Source organism: Filicampus tigris, chromosome 3 (assembly GCF_054856515.1).
Source record: "Filicampus tigris isolate MCC_2025a chromosome 3, RoL_Ftig_1.0, whole genome shotgun sequence".
NCBI classification, from domain to species: Eukaryota; Metazoa; Chordata; class Actinopteri; order Syngnathiformes; family Syngnathidae; genus Filicampus; species Filicampus tigris.
The window spans coordinates 6,957,630-6,977,029 of NC_141219.1; the positions used below are offsets into that span (position 1 = coordinate 6,957,630).

General features: G+C 41.1%; 1 protein-coding gene, 3 long non-coding RNA genes and 2 other non-coding genes across 18 annotated transcripts in view; 5 read left to right on the top strand and 1 right to left on the bottom strand.

Moving 5' to 3' along the window:
- Positions 1-15,223, top strand: part of lrp4 (low density lipoprotein receptor-related protein 4) — a 92,318-nt gene extending 77,095 nt beyond the window's left edge. For 3 of the 4 annotated variants that reach the window (XM_086025780.1, XM_086025782.1, XM_086025783.1), the window contains 22 exons: positions 608-816; positions 1,133-1,214; positions 1,727-1,832; positions 1,914-2,115; positions 2,236-2,425; positions 3,335-3,466; positions 3,745-3,885; positions 3,988-4,074; positions 4,156-4,327; positions 4,475-4,637; positions 4,948-5,173; positions 5,550-5,853; positions 5,972-6,190; positions 6,324-6,458; positions 7,194-7,302; positions 7,615-7,807; positions 8,903-9,016; positions 9,146-9,257; positions 9,374-9,438; positions 9,510-9,597; positions 9,721-9,862; positions 11,815-15,223. In XM_086025780.1, coding sequence (XP_085881906.1) covers positions 608-816; positions 1,133-1,214; positions 1,727-1,832; positions 1,914-2,115; positions 2,236-2,425; positions 3,335-3,466; positions 3,745-3,885; positions 3,988-4,074; positions 4,156-4,327; positions 4,475-4,637; positions 4,948-5,173; positions 5,550-5,853; positions 5,972-6,190; positions 6,324-6,458; positions 7,194-7,302; positions 7,615-7,807; positions 8,903-9,016; positions 9,146-9,257; positions 9,374-9,438; positions 9,510-9,597; positions 9,721-9,862; positions 11,815-12,156 — 3,533 coding nt within the window. In that variant the 3' untranslated portion in view covers positions 12,157-15,223. The remainder of the gene's footprint in view (positions 1-607; positions 817-1,132; positions 1,215-1,726; positions 1,833-1,913; positions 2,116-2,235; positions 2,426-3,334; positions 3,467-3,744; positions 3,886-3,987; positions 4,075-4,155; positions 4,328-4,474; positions 4,638-4,947; positions 5,174-5,549; positions 5,854-5,971; positions 6,191-6,323; positions 6,459-7,193; positions 7,303-7,614; positions 7,808-8,902; positions 9,017-9,145; positions 9,258-9,373; positions 9,439-9,509; positions 9,598-9,720; positions 9,863-11,814) is intronic. The other variant, XM_086025781.1, reaches the window with a different exon arrangement.
- On the bottom strand, positions 621-18,819 carry LOC147149709 (uncharacterized). The gene is made up of 3 exons (XR_015086162.1): positions 18,496-18,819; positions 5,591-5,735; positions 621-792 (listed from the first exon to the last, which is right to left on the bottom strand). It is a non-coding gene; the product is annotated as an uncharacterized LOC147149709 (long non-coding RNA).
- Positions 15,597-17,633, top strand: LOC147149710 (uncharacterized). 2 transcript variants are annotated; one of them, XR_015086161.1, is made up of 4 exons: positions 15,597-15,728; positions 16,200-16,263; positions 16,727-17,209; positions 17,442-17,633. It is a non-coding gene; the product is annotated as an uncharacterized LOC147149710 (long non-coding RNA). The 2 variants fall into 2 exon arrangements; XR_015086160.1 differs by having other exon boundaries at positions 16,727-16,802.
- On the top strand, positions 16,452-16,564 carry LOC147149711 (small nucleolar RNA SNORD67). Its single transcript, XR_015086351.1, has one exon. It is a non-coding gene; the product is annotated as a small nucleolar RNA SNORD67 (small nucleolar RNA).
- On the top strand, positions 16,935-17,047 carry LOC147149712 (small nucleolar RNA SNORD67). The gene has a single exon (XR_015086352.1). It is a non-coding gene; the product is annotated as a small nucleolar RNA SNORD67 (small nucleolar RNA).
- The window catches only part of LOC147149713 (uncharacterized), a 150,437-nt gene continuing 148,812 nt past the window's right edge, over positions 17,776-19,400 (top strand). For 2 of the 9 annotated variants that reach the window (XR_015086153.1, XR_015086159.1), the window contains exon 1: positions 18,697-18,916. This is a non-coding gene — a long non-coding RNA (uncharacterized LOC147149713). The other 7 variants (XR_015086155.1, XR_015086156.1, XR_015086157.1 and 4 more) reach the window with 6 other exon arrangements.

Sequence of the window (19,400 nt, forward strand, 5' to 3'; positions counted from 1 at the left end):
AAGAATATGTTCTATGTAAGACCACTAGTTGAAATTAGGCATTCTGATAAATATTACGTTTGTGGAATAAGCGGTAATCCACCCGTTTTTAGCCATCACTGGGGGCGGTCCTTTTGTCACTTTGTCACCGTCATTTTCAGTCGACAGAGGTTTTTAGCCATCACTGGGGGCGGTCCTTTTGTCACTTTGTTACCGTCATTTTCAGTCGACAGGAGTGACAAAATGGTCGCCCTCTGAGATGGCTAAAAAGGAGTGGATTTTGCTGCTTAACTCCTATTCCACAAACGCAATATTAATCAGAATGCCGCGTTTCAACAAGTGGGCCTGCTGGGAACATATTCTTGAAAAAAATATGTTTGGGTTGTTTCAACTTAATGGCCAATGAAGATATTGTGTATCATACATGTATTTATGTATTGAAGTAGATAAACCAGATACATTCTTTTATTTTTAGTCTGTGTTTTTAAGTATTGTTGTGCAATAAAAATGTTGATTTATGAGTTGTGTACATTTCCTATATGTCAGTGTATTGTTGTTGTTTTTTTTCCTATTGTTGACCCATTGTTAAAAATAGAAGACTGACAGAAGACCTTTGGTCTTTAATCAGGTCTTGACAAGTTCCTGCTTTTTGCCCGAAGGACGGACATCCGACGAATCAGCTTCGACACAGAGGATATGTCAGATGATGTCATCCCTCTGGCTGATGTGCGCAATGCTGTGGCACTGGACTGGGATGCCAGAGACGGCTTCATCTACTGGACTGATGTCACCACGGACTCCATCAACAGAGCCCTGTGGAATGGCAGCAAGCAGGAGGTAAGCAAAAGTCAGTCTTGAATGGATCAATAAAATTCTGCAAGTTTGAGTCGCTGCCAAATTTCAACAAGGCAGGAAGAAGTTGTCTGGTGCAATACTGCCACCTAGCGTTGGAGAATTGCCATTTTATCTTGGTTGACTTACATTTTAGCCCCTGACCAAGCATGATGAAACCCCCTGAAGGATACAGACAGCTCCGTAATATAAAAAAATATATATTTCAACCAAAAATATGATAAGAACAACCTGAAATTAAGGCTCCAGGTCTTGAATCTTGTGAATGATCTGAAAAGTGTGGTTTATTTTCTTCTTGCAGGTGGTGGTGGACACCAGTCTGGAGAGTCCAGCAGGTTTGGCTATTGACTGGGTGACCAGCAAACTCTACTGGACTGATGCTGGTAACCAACACTTTTACTTTTAAAACTTTATAGAGAATAAAATACAGCATTTAAAGGGAAGTCAACCCAAACATATTTTTTCAAGAATATGTCCTATGCAGGCCCGCTAGTTGAAACAAGGCAATATGATTAATATGAAAAATGAGTTAAACAGCAAAATCCACCTGTTTTTAGTCATCTCAGGGGGAGGCCATTTTATCACTCAGCTTCAGAAAACAGGTGAGCCGTGATTGGTCGGTATCTGAGCCCTGAGCAACTGAAATGTAATTTTCAGTCGACAGCAGTGACAAAATGGCCGCCCCCAGAGATAGCTAAAAACGGGTGGATTTTGTTGACACAATCTTAATCAGAATACTGTGTTTCAACTAGTAGGCCTGCATGGAACACATTCTTAAAAAATATATGTTTGGGTTGACCGCTGTAATGAACATATTCATTTTACAAAGTAAAAATTCAAATATGTGACTACGCTTCCTAAAGTGTATCATGCTGTTTTTTTGTTTTTTATCCAGGTACAGATCGTATTGAAGTTTCTAATGCAGATGGGAGCATGCGGACTGTACTCATCTGGGAGAACCTTGACCGGCCCAGGGACATTGTTGTTGACCCTGTTGGAGGGTGAGCTATTTAAAGCAAATATTAATAAATGAGAGACATTTTGTTACAGGACTTTCTCAAATATCCGTCTTGTCTCCATAGTTACATGTACTGGACTGACTGGGGCGCCAACCCAAAGATTGAGCGTGCAGGGATGGACTCTTCAAGTCGCATAGTCATCATCTCTTCCAACTTGACATGGCCCAATGGCCTTGCCATTGACTATGAGACTAAACGCCTGTACTGGGCGGATGCTGGCATGAAAACAATCGAATATGGGAACTTTGATGGTTCTGACCGACAGGTAAGAGAGCCTTTTTTTTTCCCCCGTGGAAGTATAAACTAAGTATGACTTGCATTGAAAATTCCAGAACCTGTTTTATTTAAATAACTACTAATCTTACTCATCTTACATCCTATCCAGGTTCTGATTGGCAGTCAGCTGCCCCACCCCTTTGGGCTCACTGTACATGAAGACATGCTGTACTGGACGGACTGGCAATCCAAGAGCATCCAGAGTGCTAACAAGCTCACCGGCTTGGGACGGCACACACTTGCGGAGAACCTGGAGAACCTCATGGATATTCACATGTTCCAGAGACACCGTGAAACAGGTGCGTGTGTGTGTGTGTGTCCATCTGAGAGTGTGATCACTTGTCCAACCGTGTGAGTACTTCAGAATGGTGTATTTCATTTTTTTTGGACACATTTTAAATTGGACAGGATGTAAGCAAGCTTATATTTAGCCTGCAAATGTACCGTGTCAAATATTTTCTCGTCAGGAACTGGTTGAAACAACTTGTTTCATGTCCATGTCACTGTCACTCATCGAGAAATGTTGGCAAATCTGCTCTAAATTTAGAGTGCAGATGACTTCTTTTATGATGTTGCTGAATAGTTAAAGTCAACCTGTCAGGCTGTCAAGCAACAAACTTATCTGATAAAAAAATATATTTTTTTGCATGGTATTCTATCAGGCCTGGATTACAGTGATTACTTTGTTGTCATTTTTGCCTCTAAAGCATCGATGATGTTTATGCGTGTGGTCGGTGGCTCTGATGATCATGATGTATAAGATTCCTTGGCAAAGTAATAAACGTGCTATTTTCGTCTGTTTTGTTATCGTCGATGGTTTGGTAGAGGAAACGTCTAGTGACACAATTTAGATCTACTGTCCATTCAAATACACTGTCCTCCGTGTTTGTCGGGTGATTTCTTAAAACTCATACAGGTAGGAACTCAATGTCCTGCTGAACACTTAACAAAAGATAATGATGCTCACTTTGCCTAATTTAGGGCTTGAGTTGAATTCCAGGTCAACTGAGCCTTTATCAGCGGCTGAACAGGCAGAACCTATAGGCTCGTATTAAAATAATCTGACATGCTATATCGAAAAAAAGGTTTGCTGTCTTTATCAACAAGCTGTTTCGCATTGCCAAAAAAAAGCCACAACCTTCTGAGTAATTTGTCTTTAAGATAACCTTAGATAAAGGAGCTCTGTTTTTGTGTTTCTCCACTTGTAGTACACAACCCGTGCGCAGTGAATAATGGAGGCTGTAGTCACCTCTGTCTCTTGGCTCCTGCTCCCAAAGCCTACAGCTGTTCTTGTCCTACTGGCATCAACCTTCAAGCAGATGGAAAGACCTGCACGCCTGGTATGTTTGTACACACGACCATCGCGCTCTTTCTTGTGACAAATCAGTATTAACTCATTCACTGCCAAGGACATATTTATTTGTCTTTTCACAGTCCAACCATTCGAACCCAGGAACTTATTCTTTTTTTTTCTTTTTCCCATTTTTTTCAAACGTTATTGTAAAATAGGGTCTGAAAATGTCTGGCAGTGAATGAGTTTAAAAAAAAAAAAAAAAAAAAAAAATCTAAATTTTCCATATCCATTTTTGAAATGTATTTTTTTTTTTTTTTTTTACAGGAATGAGCAGCTTCCTGATCTTTGCGCGGAGGACGGACATTAGAATGGTGTCTTTGGACATTCCCTATTTCGCTGATGTGGTTCTTGCTGTCAACTGTTCCATGAAAAACACAATCGCGATTGGAGTCGACCCGCAAGATGGTTTGTGTGTCCTGTCGAAGAAGTAAAATGTCGTGAGCTGAGCTCAAGTTTCAGAAAAAACATTTCAAAAAAATATTCAAAATGATTTTGCATCTCCTGCAGGAAAGGTGTACTGGTCAGATAGCACACTTAAAAGAATCAGCAGAGCCAACATAAATGGAACTAATAATGAAGACATCATTTCTACAGGTGATCGGGATGGCTGTTCATAACTTGTTTGGGTGCTTCAAGTTTCAGTCTGACTAGATCCACCTACTTCTCACTCTGCAGGACTGATGACAACTGATGGCCTGGCAGTCGACGCGGTAGGACGAAAGATTTACTGGACTGATACAGGAACTAACCGGATAGAAGTTGCTAATCTGGATGGCTCCATGAGAAAAGTTCTGGTGTGGCAAAACCTGGACAGCCCTCGTGCCATTGCCCTTTACCATGAGATGGGGTGAGGCTGCCAGAGTTTTGCGTTCGTCTCCAAAATATGATTACGTGACATGAAAAGATCACTGTCTACTTTATGGTTACTGTGACCAAGCCATTTTAGATTTCCGCGTTGATGTCACTGCATAACCCGTCTGTGGATCTCTTCCAGCTATATGTACTGGTCCGACTGGGGCGAACATGCTAAGCTGGAACGCTCAGCAATGGATGGGTCGGATCGAGTGATCCTCATCAATAACAACCTGGGATGGCCCAATGGTCTTGCCATAGACATGGCTAGCTCACAGTTATTATGGGCTGATGCTCATACTGAGGTAAGTGTTGACTCCTAACTTTGTTGTTGTTTGTACAGTCACTCACAGGAGAATTTTTCTGTGGATTCCCGAGAGATATATTTGCATGGTATCTCACGACTTCTATATGCCGCAATATATATTAATTTTTTTTTTTTTTTAATTACCATTCCCGCATTTCCCAGCTATACCTAGCTAAAATGAATAATAGCTTAACCGTGCCAGTTTGCTTCGCCTTTAAAAGTAATGTCACAATATACGAGGCAGAAAGACTACAGAGATTGTAAATACATATTTTGATCTAAGATCATCTTATCTACCCTCTCCGTAGCGCATCGAGGCTGCTGATTTGAATGGGCAAAACCGACACACCCTTGTGACCCCAGTCCAGCACCCGTATGGTTTGACCCTCTTAGGGTCGCACATTTATTGGACGGACTGGCAGAGTCGTAGCATCCAGCGGGCTGACAAGAATTCTGGTGCCAACACTATTACTGTTCGTGCCAACCTGCCGGGTCTGATGGACATTCAGGCTGTGGACAGAGAAAGGGCTCTGGGTGAGGCTTTTTTTTTTTTGTATTTTTCATAACTAATCATTGCATAGTTCAAAACGTTTTGAGACACCTAGCCATGATACTTACCTACTCTACATATGAAGAGACAATTTTTACAATATTTTGAGTGAGTCGGAATGTTTTTATCCATTCATCCGGAATGACAATGTTGAGGTAAAAGGTCACTGGTTTTGGCGAGCTGTCCTGCCTCACAGTCTCTTCTAGTCGTGAGAAATGTTATGGCGTTGACGTCTGAGATATTGACGTCAACTTCTCTGAACAAATAACGAATCCATACAAAGATTCCTGTACAATTTGGCGTGAAATATCATCTTGCCTTCATTAACATCGTTCCCCTCCTTCCCTTGGTCCTCCTCAGGATTCAATAAGTGTGGCAGGAAGAACGGCGGCTGCACTCACCTGTGCCTCCCACGCCCCAACGGTACTTCCTGTGCTTGTCCCACTGGCATCCTGCTCAAGGGAGACGGGAGATCGTGTGACGACTCCCCCGAAACCTTCCTGGTCTTCTCCAACCGTGTCAGCGTGCGGAGAATCTCCTTGGACACTAATGATCACACAGACGTGCACGTACCTGTGCCTGAACTGCACAATGTCATTTCGCTAGACTATGACAGTGTAGATGGAAAACTGTACTACACTGATGTCACCCTGGATGTAATAAGGTACCGGCCCCAAATTCTGCTGGTCCAAGTTTTTTTTAAATTTTTTAAAAAAAATTTTTTTTATAATAACACATGCATGTATTGTATAGATGATTGATCATTTTGCTTGTGTTTTTAGGCGTTCCAACCTTGATGGAAGTGGCATGGAGACTGTAATCAGCCAGGGCCTAAAGACCACAGATGGGCTGGCTGTGGACTGGGTGGCCAGAAACATGTACTGGACCGACACCGGACGGAACACCATTGAGGTGGCCCGCATTGATGGAACCAGTCGCAAAGTCCTAGTCAACAACAGTTTGGATGAACCCAGAGCCATCGCAGTGTTCCCGAGCAAAGGGTGAGCGAGGATTGAAGTGAGATGCAAAGACAAAATTTCGGTTTCGCAGCGGACATGTACGATAAATCAAGGACATCCCGCGGCTGCACTTGTTTATGCTTCTCATCTTACCAGCTCAGCCTTATGTGTTTAGGTTCCTTTTCTGGACTGATTGGGGTCATATAGCGAAGATCGAGCGATCTCACCTGGATGGCACAGACCGCAAAGTTCTAATCAATACCGACCTCGGTTGGCCCAATGGACTCACATTGGACTACGACACACGGAGGTTAGACGCTGGCTTTATTCTCAGAAAATGCTATTTTTACTGTGTGCGTATCTGCATGCCCACAGAGAACTGTCAGGAGAAACTACTCATTTGCTTAAAGTGAAAGTCAACGCAAAAATGTTCTTGACAATGTGCCTCCACTAGTGTAAACACTGCATTCTGATTGATATGACATTTGTGTGGGGGGGGGGAATTGTGGAATTTGAGTTACGCAGCAAAATTCACCCGTTTTTAGCCATCTCAGGGGGCGTCCATTTTGCCATTTTCAGTCGAGTGAAAATGACATCGAAGTTGCTCAGGGCTCAGGTAACGACCAATCGCGGCTCACCTGTTTTCTGAAGCTGAGCCACGATTGGTCGTTACCTGAGCCCTGAGCAACTGTGATGTCATTTTCACTCGACAGAAAGTGGCAAAATGGCCGCCCCCTGAGATGGACATGTGGATGTGTGGATTTTACTACTTTACTCATATTTCACAAACAGAATATTGATGAGAATGCCAGTAATCAGAATACAGTACAGTACTGTGTTTAGACTATTGGGGCTGCATAGAACAGTCAGTATTATTCTAAAGAAAATTTTGGGGTTGACATCCACTTTAACTACAATAAATTTTACAGTAAAAAAAAAAACAAAAATGTAGAACCCATGTGATTTATTCTACACCATTCTATTTGTATTGTGCATTCACTGTAAATTACAAAGTGCATTCATGAATCTGTGATATTTTCTGCAGGATCTTTTGGGTTGATGCCCATTTGGACAGGATTGAAAGTTCTGACCTGAATGGGAAATTGCGTCAGATCCTCGTTAGCCCAGTGTCTCACCCCTTCGCCCTAACGCAGGTACCCCCCCCCCCCCTCCAACCTCTCTGCCCCCCAGCTAGCAATCACTGGACTGACCCTTCCTCATGGCTGCCTTCGTACCTCACCTGCTCTCTCACGTGTCAGCTCACCGTGTAACTCTGGTCACCGGTCATCTGCTCGTCTTCCAGTTCATACTTGGCTCATTTGACTTTGACCATTTCTTCTTCCTTTCCACTCTGACCCTCATTTTTCTTCCTCCTTCTTCTTCCTACCCCTCCCTTTATTCCTCCCATCCCCCCTCTCCTTGTCTGTGTTTTCCTGTCCTCTTTTCTTCTCCCTTCGTTTCCCCAGTTGAAGCCGGTGTCGTCCCCTCTAACCCCTTTCTCCCGACTCTCGCAGCAAGACCGTTGGATCTATTGGACTGATTGGCAGACCAAGTCCATCCAGCGGGTGGACAAACACACTGGCCGTAACAAGGAAACTGTCCTGGCCAATGTTGAGGGTCTCATGGACATTATAGTGGTATCACCTAACAGGCAAACAGGTGAGAGAGAGAGTGCCGAAACCGCAGAGATATACAGTACCATGTTTTGATGGCAAGCACATGGTTTGCAAAGATGTATTTGTCCAAGAACTGTTGAAAAGACACTTTTAAAGGGGAAAGTCAACCCAAACATATTTTTTTCAAGATTATCTTCAATGTAAGCCCACTAGTTGAAACAGTGCATTCTGATAAATATTGCGTTTGTGGAATAAGAGTTAATCCACCTGTTTTTAGCCATCTCTGGGGGCGGACATTTTGTCACTTCTCTCTAGGGATGGACCGATTATCGGCCGGGCCGATTATCGGCACCAATATTTGGCTTTTTGACAAATATTGGCATGGGCTTTTTTAATACTCTGCTGGCCGATAATAAATGAATTTAAAACTGTGGAAATGAAAACAAAGATATGTGAAAGTTTAAGACTTCTGTCATTTTGAAATTTTCATTCACTGTAGAAAATTACAGCTATTGTTTAAGTTTGCATTGATCCTTTTTAAGACATGCCGACAACCCTGGGTGCTCCCTGAACTTTTTGTTATAATTTTATAACAGAGATGTATATTGTCAAAAATTTCTTGAAATAATAATTTAAAAAAAACAAAAAAAAAACACTATACAAACCTGAAACATTGCTCAATAAACACGCTTAAAGACGTTGCAACAGAGTTAAGAGTCAATTTTTCTTTAGATTTTGATGCCAATATTTTCCTTTCTACTGAAAATGAATATCGGCTCCAAATATCGGTTATCGGCCTCCTTGACTACTAATAATCGGCCCTGAAAAAAGCATACCGGTCTATCGCTTCTTCTCTCGACTAAAAATGACATCACAACTACTCAGGGCTCAGATAACGACTAATCCCGGCTGACCTGTTTTCTGAAGCTGAGCCGTGACAGAAGTGACAAAATGGCCGCCCCCTGAGATGGCTGAAAAGGGGTGGATTTTGCTGCTAATCAAAATGCCGTGTTTCAACTTGTGGGCCTGCTGAGAACATATTCTTGAAAAAAAAATATATGTTTGGGTCGATTTCCCTTTTCAATTAACCAGCGGGATTGCTTAGTGCTTAGATGAAACATGCCTCTTCTTTCATCAGGTACCAACCTCTGTGGGGTGAACAACGGAGGCTGCACTCACCTATGCTTTGCCAAGACCAACAGTTTTGTCTGTGCGTGCCCAGACGAGCCAGACGGACGGCCATGCTCCACCAGTGAGTATCTTATAATTCCGCGCTTGAGCGCTTACACTCAATTCTTTTATTGCCGATGTTTTGATATGTAACCACAATGAATGTACCACTTACAAGTGCACACGCCACATATCTTTTTTTTTTTATCAGTTGCAGGCTACGTCCCCACTTCTCCCAGCAGAGAAACCAGCAGCACCCCCGTCCCTAACAAGATCCCCAAAGCTCCAACAGAAACCACCCAAAGAGGACCCTCAGTCGTCAAGTATGCCCACACGTTTTGACTTTATTAGGTCATAATGGATTATAATCATGTTGGATTATAAAGGCACAAAATGCTCCGGTTGCGCTCTCAATTTGTATTCATGCTTTTGTTGACAGCTGCACGGACAAGAACCTAAATGTAGAAGGGTGCTTGGAGAGTAACGTGGTCACTGCTCCCCATGGTTGGTATTAAGCATTTTGTGGACACGTCTAGCATGTGAAATGCGAGATGTTAACGTGCATTATGTTACAGGGGAAGGACTTCATGTCAGCTATGTGATTGGAGGCGTTTTGACCATACTGGCTATTCTGATTCTCATTGTTGCGTTGATTATTTACCGGTGAGTCCCTCACTGGATATTACTTTTACATGCCCGTGCTGGAGTCTGAAAATAATATTTGTATCATATTTAGTACACAGCTTCCAGTAAGATCTGCATGCTCAATCTATGTTTGACCAACAGACACAAAAAGTCAAAGTTCGCTGACCCCGGAGTTAGCAACCTGACCTACAGTAACCCTTCGTACCGGACTTCCACGCAAGAGGTCAAGATTGAGGCCTCACAGAAGCCTCCAATATATAATCAACTTCGATATAAGAAAGAGGTAATAAAAAAAAAAACACAGACTACTAAAGAGAATATATCAAACATTTTGACGAGTGGAATTGAGGTTTGATCTGTTATATTCTTAATCACAGAGATCCATTTTCAGAGCAAATGAACATCTTGAAAAGCTGGTTCCCTGCACTGGCACCCTCATCTTTTCCTGCCTCTCTTTTCCTCCCTGCAGCTCTCTCATCCTTACAACTCCCTCTCCCCCTTTATCTTTTGAGCCATAATGCGCTGTGGAGAGGTAGTTACACCGCATGAACGAAGTGTGTCTTTTCCACTTGCGCTAGCTTTGTTTTTCTTCTTTTATACCCGATTCTAGACAACCAGACTGCTTTTGGGCATGTTTGTGTATTTCTTTTACATGTTTGGTATAGTGAGTGTGACTAACACAGTTTTTTTGAAGTGGCTGTACAATATTTTATTCCAAACTTTTGGTGAGACTATGTCGTGTACTATCAAAACTGTATTCATATAAAGTAATCCACACTGTGTGTGGAAGCAGGAGTGACTAACTCCAGAGGTTCATTTCGTAGTGATGTATGATGTGCGCATCCTTTGTGAATAATAACAAAAGGATAATCATCAGTATAACAGTATCAGCCCCCCCAAAAACACCCACTGATCTCGTCATCTAGTTACATATAATTTCTACAGTGTCTGTAAGATTTTCAAAGGATATTTGCTGTTGCTTCTGGTCCATCTCAAGGTGACATCTTGGAGGGCAGGAGGAAAATCTTAACCGATGAAACATTGGTTTCCAATTGTCTTAGGCCATGGGTTTATTCATTTACTCTTCTTTTTCAGTCAGTTCGGTTCAAACATCAACACTGCACTCAACAAAGTTAATAAGTCTTGCCAAAACAGTTTACCATAAGGAAGCTGTGATCTTAACACGTGTCTCCATCTTTTTTTTTTTTTTTAAACCTCAGATGCTTTTTATCACATTTCAGGTGGTATAAAACAACCTTGTAAACAAACCAAAAACAGCATATGTTACACCATAGACAGTTACTGCTTTGTATGTTTGAGTATGATCACAAGATGCATCCAAAATACTGCTCAACTTTTTCCATCCGCTTTTAATTGCAAAACGTTAAACGGGAAATCAACCCAAACATTTTTTTTTCCCCAGAATGTTCTATGCAGGCCCACTAGTCTAAACACAGCATTCTGATTAATATTGCGTTTGTGGAGAGAAATCCACTTGTTTTTGGCGAGCTCAGGGGGCGGCCATTTTATCGCTAATGTCGACTGAAGATGACATCGAAGTCGCTCAGGGCTCAGATAACAACCAATCATGGCTGTGCTTCAGAAAACAGGTGAGCCATGATTGGTCATTATCCGAGCCCTGAGCAACTTCGATTTTATCTTCAGTCGACAGAAGTGACAAAATGGCCGCCCCCTGAGATGGCTAAAAGTGGGTGCATTTTGCTGCTTAACTTATATTCCACAAACACAATATTAATCAGAACGCCCTATTTCAACTTGTGGGCCTGCACAGAACATATTCTGGGGAAAAAATATGTTTGGGTTGACTTCTACTTTAAAGATGTCATTGTCAGCATAAGTGCTTATAGTGAACCACGAGCAATGTTTTATTTTCTCTTTTTTGAGAATCACTTAACAAGTGTGGAGACCCCCACACACTGATGTTGTGTTCTTTTGGTAGAGTAAAAAAAGAACATGGAAGGTTAGAAAAAGTTCCACCAAGGTCTGTTCGGGAAATGTTACCACTTAACATTGATTTGAATTGTGAGTTGTTTTTCTTTGAATTAATAATTGCCTGTTGCCTACCACGGTGAAAATACAGCAAACTGTGATTGAAAACAAAACTAGATCATTAAAAACGTTACCCCTTGGACATGTTGAACGGTGTTGGCAAGTCTGGATCCGTCCTTCATACCGCACACAGACCGTCTCTAACTCTTTTTCTTTATTGTCCAGGGTGGTGTGGATGGAGGATACACTAAGGAGAAGATCCGTATCGTGGAGGGTGTGTGTCTTCTGTCCACTGAGGAGCTTTACTGGGATGATCTCAAACAAATCAAGCCATCACGAGGGGGCCTGCACACCTGCATGCGCACAGACACTGTTTCACTCCAAGCGAGCAGCGCGTCACTGGATGATGGCGAGACGGAGCAGCTCCTTCAGGAGGAGGCGTCGGAATGCTCCTCCATAAGCACCCTAACCCCTTCGGCCATCACCCCTCAGCGCCATGCCCAGCATTGCCTACCCGACACCGGCTGGATGTCCATGCGCAAGCCCTCCACTGAGAGTGAAGTTTGAGGTTGGCCCGCGTGCTTTATGTCAAGCTCCATGTCTGTATTTTCAGCTGCTCCAGACAGACGATTCAAGGTACTAGTGCAGATGTGAATTTAGAGTTCAAAATCAAACAAGTTCTGTTTATCTGAAACTGGGGCTCCGTCCAACTTGCGCACGCATACACACACAGGCCCCCACAGTATTGTGCTCAAATGTCTTCTGGCTGAATTGTAAACTAATTAGTATGCTGGAATCAGAAAAAAGCAAAGGACCAGAGATGCAAACGCGAAAGGATGCAGACTCTCATTGCGACAAATATCTCTCTCTGTGTACAACATCACCATTTTTAGGAGATTTTTTTTTTTCTCTCTCCTTGGATTCAACTGAATCAACCCAGGACTCTTAACTATGGTGCCCTAAAACCACTCATTTCTTTATGAACTCTATTTATTAATGATTTTTTTTTTTTTTTTTTTTGTACTCCTGAGTGGGCTTTCAGACTTTCACAGAACAGTGAGTGTTGTGTTGAGCTTTGCGCAGCAGGTATTCAAGTGTTGTATTTATGACAGTGCCAAAGGGTGGGGCTTTACCAAGTCTCCATGCTTCATCTTGCATTTACAAATCAATAGTAAGCTGTCACAATTTGAGATTTGTTTCATGTCACGACAGTAGAAACACTGTGGTAATATTTTCTCGAACAAGCCGAGCAGTTTAAGCAAGGATTTAGCTGGGAACTCTTCAGTTAATTGCACAAGTATATTTCTGCAAATGCTGCTGCTAAGGTCCTTAAATCATCTTCAGTCATTTAACAATTGCCCATCCTTGGTCTGAGCTAAGGAAGTTGCAGTGATGTAACAGCCTAAGTGCCAGATATTTTGTTATCCATCCACCTATATTAGAAGCCGTAAAAGTGATCCTGTACATTATTTTTTAACTCATTTGATTAAATGATTGATTCAACCATATCACAAGAAATATGCTCACGTGCCCATGGTGACATCTAGCCATGCAGTTAGTTGCTTTTAACCCATTAAGGACTAAAGCGCCTGTCTCAACAGCTCCCCAAAACCTAAGGTCGCCTTTGGAATTACCCTTGAAAACCTGAAGATTTCCCAGAGATTCAACATTTACAAAATTATTAATATCTCAGCCCCTGTAGCAGACAGAAACATAATTAAAGAGCTTAGACATGTGGCTTTCACACAGGCAGAATTGATCATTATTTACTGTTTCAATCGATGATGTAAAAATAATGTGTCAATGCAAGAGAAGCACCATTTTAATAAAAAAAAAAAAAATCGAGTGGTAATTTAGCATCCTCTATTCTGTTACAAAGACGTCTATATCGTCATTGTCTACAAAGCATATCATATCACGTTCGACTGGTTCCACGACATCCTCCGCGGTCTCGCGCCAACCTCACGTGCATATTCTGATGCATTAAATTGGCTAAGAGACGAAGAATTGGATTAAAAAAAGACACCGACGTATCCGCTCTCCCGGCTCTAGTGGTAGAAACGCGGTTATGCGCCCCCGTCCTTAATGGGTTGAATAAATATATACTGTATGTGTGGCAAATTAAAGGAAAAAGCACATTTAAAGATTCATAGATCAGGAAGGCAGAAAGTGTACGACACAGAGTGCAAATCTTATCTCGCAGTTCATTCTTTGTGTGTTGCCCTTTACTTGTTCATAGCTAGCAAGTCTGGTATAGATGGTGACAAAATGGAATTTTATCAGAACAAGTACTGGTCATTGGTCCCTGTAATTTTAAACTATAATATACAGCACTTATGATTGTAATGTAAAGCTTCTTAATTTTATCAATGTGACAAAATATCTCGACTCTGGCAATTACTTCTTTTTTTTTTTAAAGCATAAAAGTGCTTTCAATGTAATGACGTCTTTTAGTGCATCACTATACAAAACCCAAAATTGTTACTATTCAATTTTTCTCAGGCTGCTACAATATATACCGTATATATATATATTCCAAGTTGTTTTAGCATGAAAAAAAAAACAAAACTATCACACTTTCTTAACTGAACCTGCGAATTGAATACACTTTGCAAACGCTACGTTGAATAGATTAATATTAGCATATCTTACGACCTGTGCAATTTTCTATGAAGTTCTCTTTTGAGACAAAAACATATGAATGCATACATCATAAAATCTCTGCTCTGCCATACACTACTACCTGGAGTGTCATTTTATTTTTTGCGTGAACTCCAAATCTGTGATGCAAAAGTACACTTGCAGTATCTGCATCCAGTAGTGGAGCGTAATTTAGAAACACTGTGCAAATGGACCGCATTAGGCAGTGAGGGTTGTAGATTAGCAACATATCACTTTAAAACATTTAACCTACACCGATCATGCATTGCTTTACATTTTGGAATGTTTTTGCCCTGTGTTTTTGACATGACTATATATTGCTTCTCAGATAACCGTTTATCAAACAATGTATTTTGAAGAATCTGCTAAGAGCTCAGCAACTTGCTGTCTTGCTGCTAGACAAAGCACTGAAGCCAATGGAAGAGGGTCTTGGCAGCTACAGAACTAGTCTCTGACAGTTGGTTGACAGTCGGCCTACAGAGTATCATAGTGACCCAATTTATCATCGTCATCCCAGCTCACAGTCCCTCCAACCCTGCTGCAGGAATGCTAAAACTGTACAAATTGTATTTTATCGGATATATGACATTTCAGTTGAAGATACTGTTTTGATTGAGCTGTATAGTCTTTTGTACAAAGGGATTTCATGACTGTAATTAGACTTGCATTCATTTTACTCACTGGAGAAGAACATTTTGTTTGCTGGATTCTTTTAACCACTGTTTCCAAGCCTTGTAAATGATAGGGAATATGCCATTTATTTAATAGTCCCCCCTTTATGTTATGAAATACTGGTCGCATATAGCTGTTGTAAAGTTAACAAGAGATATTTATGATTTGTTTGGTTGTCATTTGATGTGTAAATATGAACAGACTGTATATGTATTTCCATGGCAGTACTAACAAGCTGTGTTGTGTGATATAGTGAATTATCCCTTTGCTATCTTTTAATATAAAACTGCATTTCAATGAACTTCTTGTCTGACTCAAATTTTTCCATCTTTTGACATTTAAATTATTTATTTCATTGATTTTGTATTTAAAAAGAACTATCACCTCACACAGCGTGATTTGCACTGACTGCAAAAAGGTTATTAGCTCCCTGCATGAAGTTATTTGGTGAAATTAATACACTGCTTTGAAGATAGGATATTTCTTAATTCATCTAAATTAAGGAAATTGTGAAGGTTTGCTGGAGGTCAAAAACTGTTGCGATAAACCCGAGCAACAAACAATAATAGATAGGTAAATAGAAATATGGGATTTCCCACCTTCCCCGAATGCAGCATAGGTGACGTTTTGATTTAACCAATCAAGCGTAACTTTTCAGTCACGTGAATAAATGTGGCCAATAAACGTCGCCACGGCGTTTGAGCCTAATCCAGTGTTACCAAACATTCCAAGTGAGGCGGAAGAGTGGATTCAAAGTTTACGATTTGAGAATGCAATCGGTTAATTTTTGAGGATTGTATGTTTGGGTAAGTTTTTATTGTACACAGTTCAAGACAGAATTGCGTTTTCAGCAAATATGACGAGAGGGATATGTTCGTTTACGGATTTATACGGTTTACATCAACGGATGCGAGGGAATGGCTAGGCTCGGCCGCTAGCTAGCTCTTTTGTTTGTTCGTTTGTCCTGAATGAAATTTTAAAGTAAAACGGACAAGCATTAATTTACCTTGTTATAATGACTCATTGTACATCCAAACAACAGATTGTAATATTCCGTCAACTTTAGTCTGAGGCGTTTTAATTCACGTTCACGTTAATTCACATAAGTGACGCACATGCAGCTCTCCTGTAATTAGCTTACTAATGCACGAAACTTTGTCACGGCGTGGACAGCCACGTGTTTGACTATTTTTAGGTGTTCCATAAATGTTGCTCTGAAGTATTAATTTCATTGGGCAAATTTCCCCTGACTGATCCTTCGTATTTCCTTTTTAAAGGTTAAGATTCCACAATCTGATAGCACGTCGGGCACCACGTGGAAGTCAACTGCAACATAATGAGGTTCTTAAGCTTTTTATTGCACGGCAAGTTTTCCTCTAGGACCAGTACTAAAATAACAGCTGCAAAAAGAATCCATCATCTTTTTAGAGATGGTGTAAATGGCAAATTGAGCTTTTCTTATTTGCATGCGTGCTTCTTTACCTGAACTAATTAAAGACGAAACTTGAACTGAAAAGCCCGGGAGTGGATATGAGAGTGATGAGTTGCACTTAATCAGTTGGGGTGTGTTGCAGTGGCATCAACACTCCAATCTGATTCTACCTGATGACGCACGCTGTGCACAGGGGCCATCTGACTCAACCCTCCCATTTAAAAAAAATAAAAATAAATAAAAAAATTCTTAAACATTTTTCATTCATTGAGGCTAAACCGGGGATACAAATTACTGGTATTTTGAACTAAGGCCTTTTATAGACCACAGATAACTATGTGCATCTTTCTTTTTTATTTATTTTTGTATCAGGAGGGGACAGATTTCTTTGCTTTGATTCATCGGCGCAAGAATTTTTTGGAGCCTGATTTGCAACTTGGTCTGTGAGGTTTGTATTACTGGTTCCTTTTCAATGTAGTCAAGTTGACGAATAAGAATGTCTGCCACATTCGGAAATGAACAAATCCAGAATAACGTTAGATGTTTTGTAGTAACCTGACAAATATATTTACTACTGGGATGTGACGATATGGAGTTGCACTTGGAGTTGGGTCACTGAATGCAGTGGCACAGTTGGCCCACCCTGATGACCAGTGGTGACACAAACTGTGCACAGGGGCCATCTGAGTCACTCCCTAACCTTGCCAAAAGGTCATTTGTCAGTGCAACAGTTTCTCAGGACTTTTTCTGGAGTGCAGCCACAACTTTTAATGCCAGCATCCCCTCAGATCAAACAATTTTAAATGCAATGGTGGTGCATTCAAGAAATTTACAGAGACGCCAGTCTGCAAGAAGGTGAGGGAGAAAAACTGTTCACTCCAGGCATCAAATTGAAAATGAGAACTTAATCTAATCTTGTTTTTGTAGTGTATTTGTTTGAATAGAAGATAAGACAAATCACTGTATTGTTTTTGTGTTACAAAACATCTTGACATTGGGGTTTGTAAGTCTGTTTACTCCTTTGCAGTGTTGCTATTATCAGACCATGCCGCTTAACCTGTCTTCAATGTCTCCCTTTTTATTTGAGGTTGCGAAGCTCTAGGCACAGGAAGGGAAGTCGGATGCGTAAAGGAGTCAAGGGGACCGAGACATTCCTTCATCCTTGCCCTGCTGCCAGTAACCATTGCATCAAAAGCAAACTCTGCTCCTTCACGCACCGCAGCTGGAAATATTACCGCACTTACCTTTTATTAGTCTGTGAATAAAGATTTGGACAAACTCCTGGCTTGGTTTTGTCTTCAATAACCTTAGCCCAGTGAGCTGCTTGGAATGTTCCGTTCTTTTGTTGCAATTATATGATCGCCCACAAGGGGCCAGTAAAACACCAGCCATCGTGAACAGACAGCACCTGACAAGTCTTCTGCTGGACTTGTTAATAACATACAGGTTCAAGTAAATCAGACATATGTTGGGCTATTTAAGGGACCCTTAATATTCGACTGGCCACGATTGATATTCTGAAATCGTATGGTCTGTTTGTATTGGAGAAAGGTATTCCAGCGTGAGTGAAAGGTAATTTAAACCGTTTTAATCTGCTACAAAAAGGTCCCTGGAGGCATAACACGAGAATGGGGCTCTACTGCGTTCGCTTGTTTGACTCAAATGTACTTTTAAGGATACAACTTTTCAGAATGCTTACTTACCAGCAGTCGGTATAATTACTTTTAAGTTAAGGAATGCATTCTTTTTAACCTATTGCACGTTACTTTAAGGGAACTGATTTAAACCTGTGCTATTGTATCTCAATTCAATTATCTCTGTGAACATTTGGTGAATGATAAATCAGTAATATTTCGTTGGCGTCAGGCCAAAACCTTTCACATTTGAGTGATTTTCATTCTGTTCAGAAAAAGATACTATTGATCAGTCCACGCTTATGGGTGGTATTTTTACGCATTATTGACCAATCTGAAGTGTTGAAAATGGCTTGCTCTTTTTCATGATGCAATGCTAACAGGTTCGTGGAACAAACCATTTTTGCTCTCTCCCGAAAAGTAGGTTACAAGGTTTTGCTTGACTCCATCGATTTACAATGTATTTTCTTAAAGGTTTCAGTAATGGACTTTGAGCATGGGACTCACGTTTCAGTGGCTGATTTACCATCTTGGGTCAGTTGAGCTGTCATCCGTCACCCATCCAGTAATCACCTTGGCTGTCCGTCAAACTCACAGAGTTGGAGCAGTGCAGCACTTCTCTTGTCACACAGACCCGACTGTATGAGGTTGGGCCGACCACAGTGTCAGGTTCTGTCTGGGTGAGTGAAATTTGACGTGGTCTGTGTGGTGTGGTATCCTGCTTTTTACAGCGAAACTGCCTTCATGCAGCCCCATTTATTTTTGATTCAAGCATGACTTTTGAGGAGGCATATTTAAGAATATCATGGCTCAGCTTCAGAGAACAGGTGCTTCGTGATTGGTTGTTACCTGAGCCCTGAGCAACTGTGATGTCATTTTGAGTCGACTGAAGTGACAAAATGGCCGCCCCCTGAGATGGCTAAAACAGGTGGGTTTTGCTGCTTAAATCATATTTTACAAACGCAATATTAATCAGAATGCTATGTTTGGACTAGTGAAGCCGCATAGGACATATTATTCCAAAGTATTTTGTGGGCTTAAGTTTTAAGGTGAGCGAAACCTGAGTGTGTTGGGCAAGGATATGGATATGTGTGTATTTTTTACTTCATGAAACCTCGACAGTGGATGCTATGACAATGACTTTTCAGTTACAGAAGTGGTTGCTAGCATGCGTAGGTGTGTGCATTTGCACGTGCGCGTGTGCGGATTTTTTTTTTTTTTTCTGTGTTCCAGTCCAGCCCTGCCTTGAATATCAAAATACAACTTGGTAGACTTAACCTGCAACACTGATGATAAAATATTGAGTCACTGATTCATAGAAAAGCATACTAAACTAAAAAAAAAAAGTAGCTCTTTTTAATAGCATAAAGATTGTAAGCTTTTCACATTTTTTATACACTGCTCTTATTATC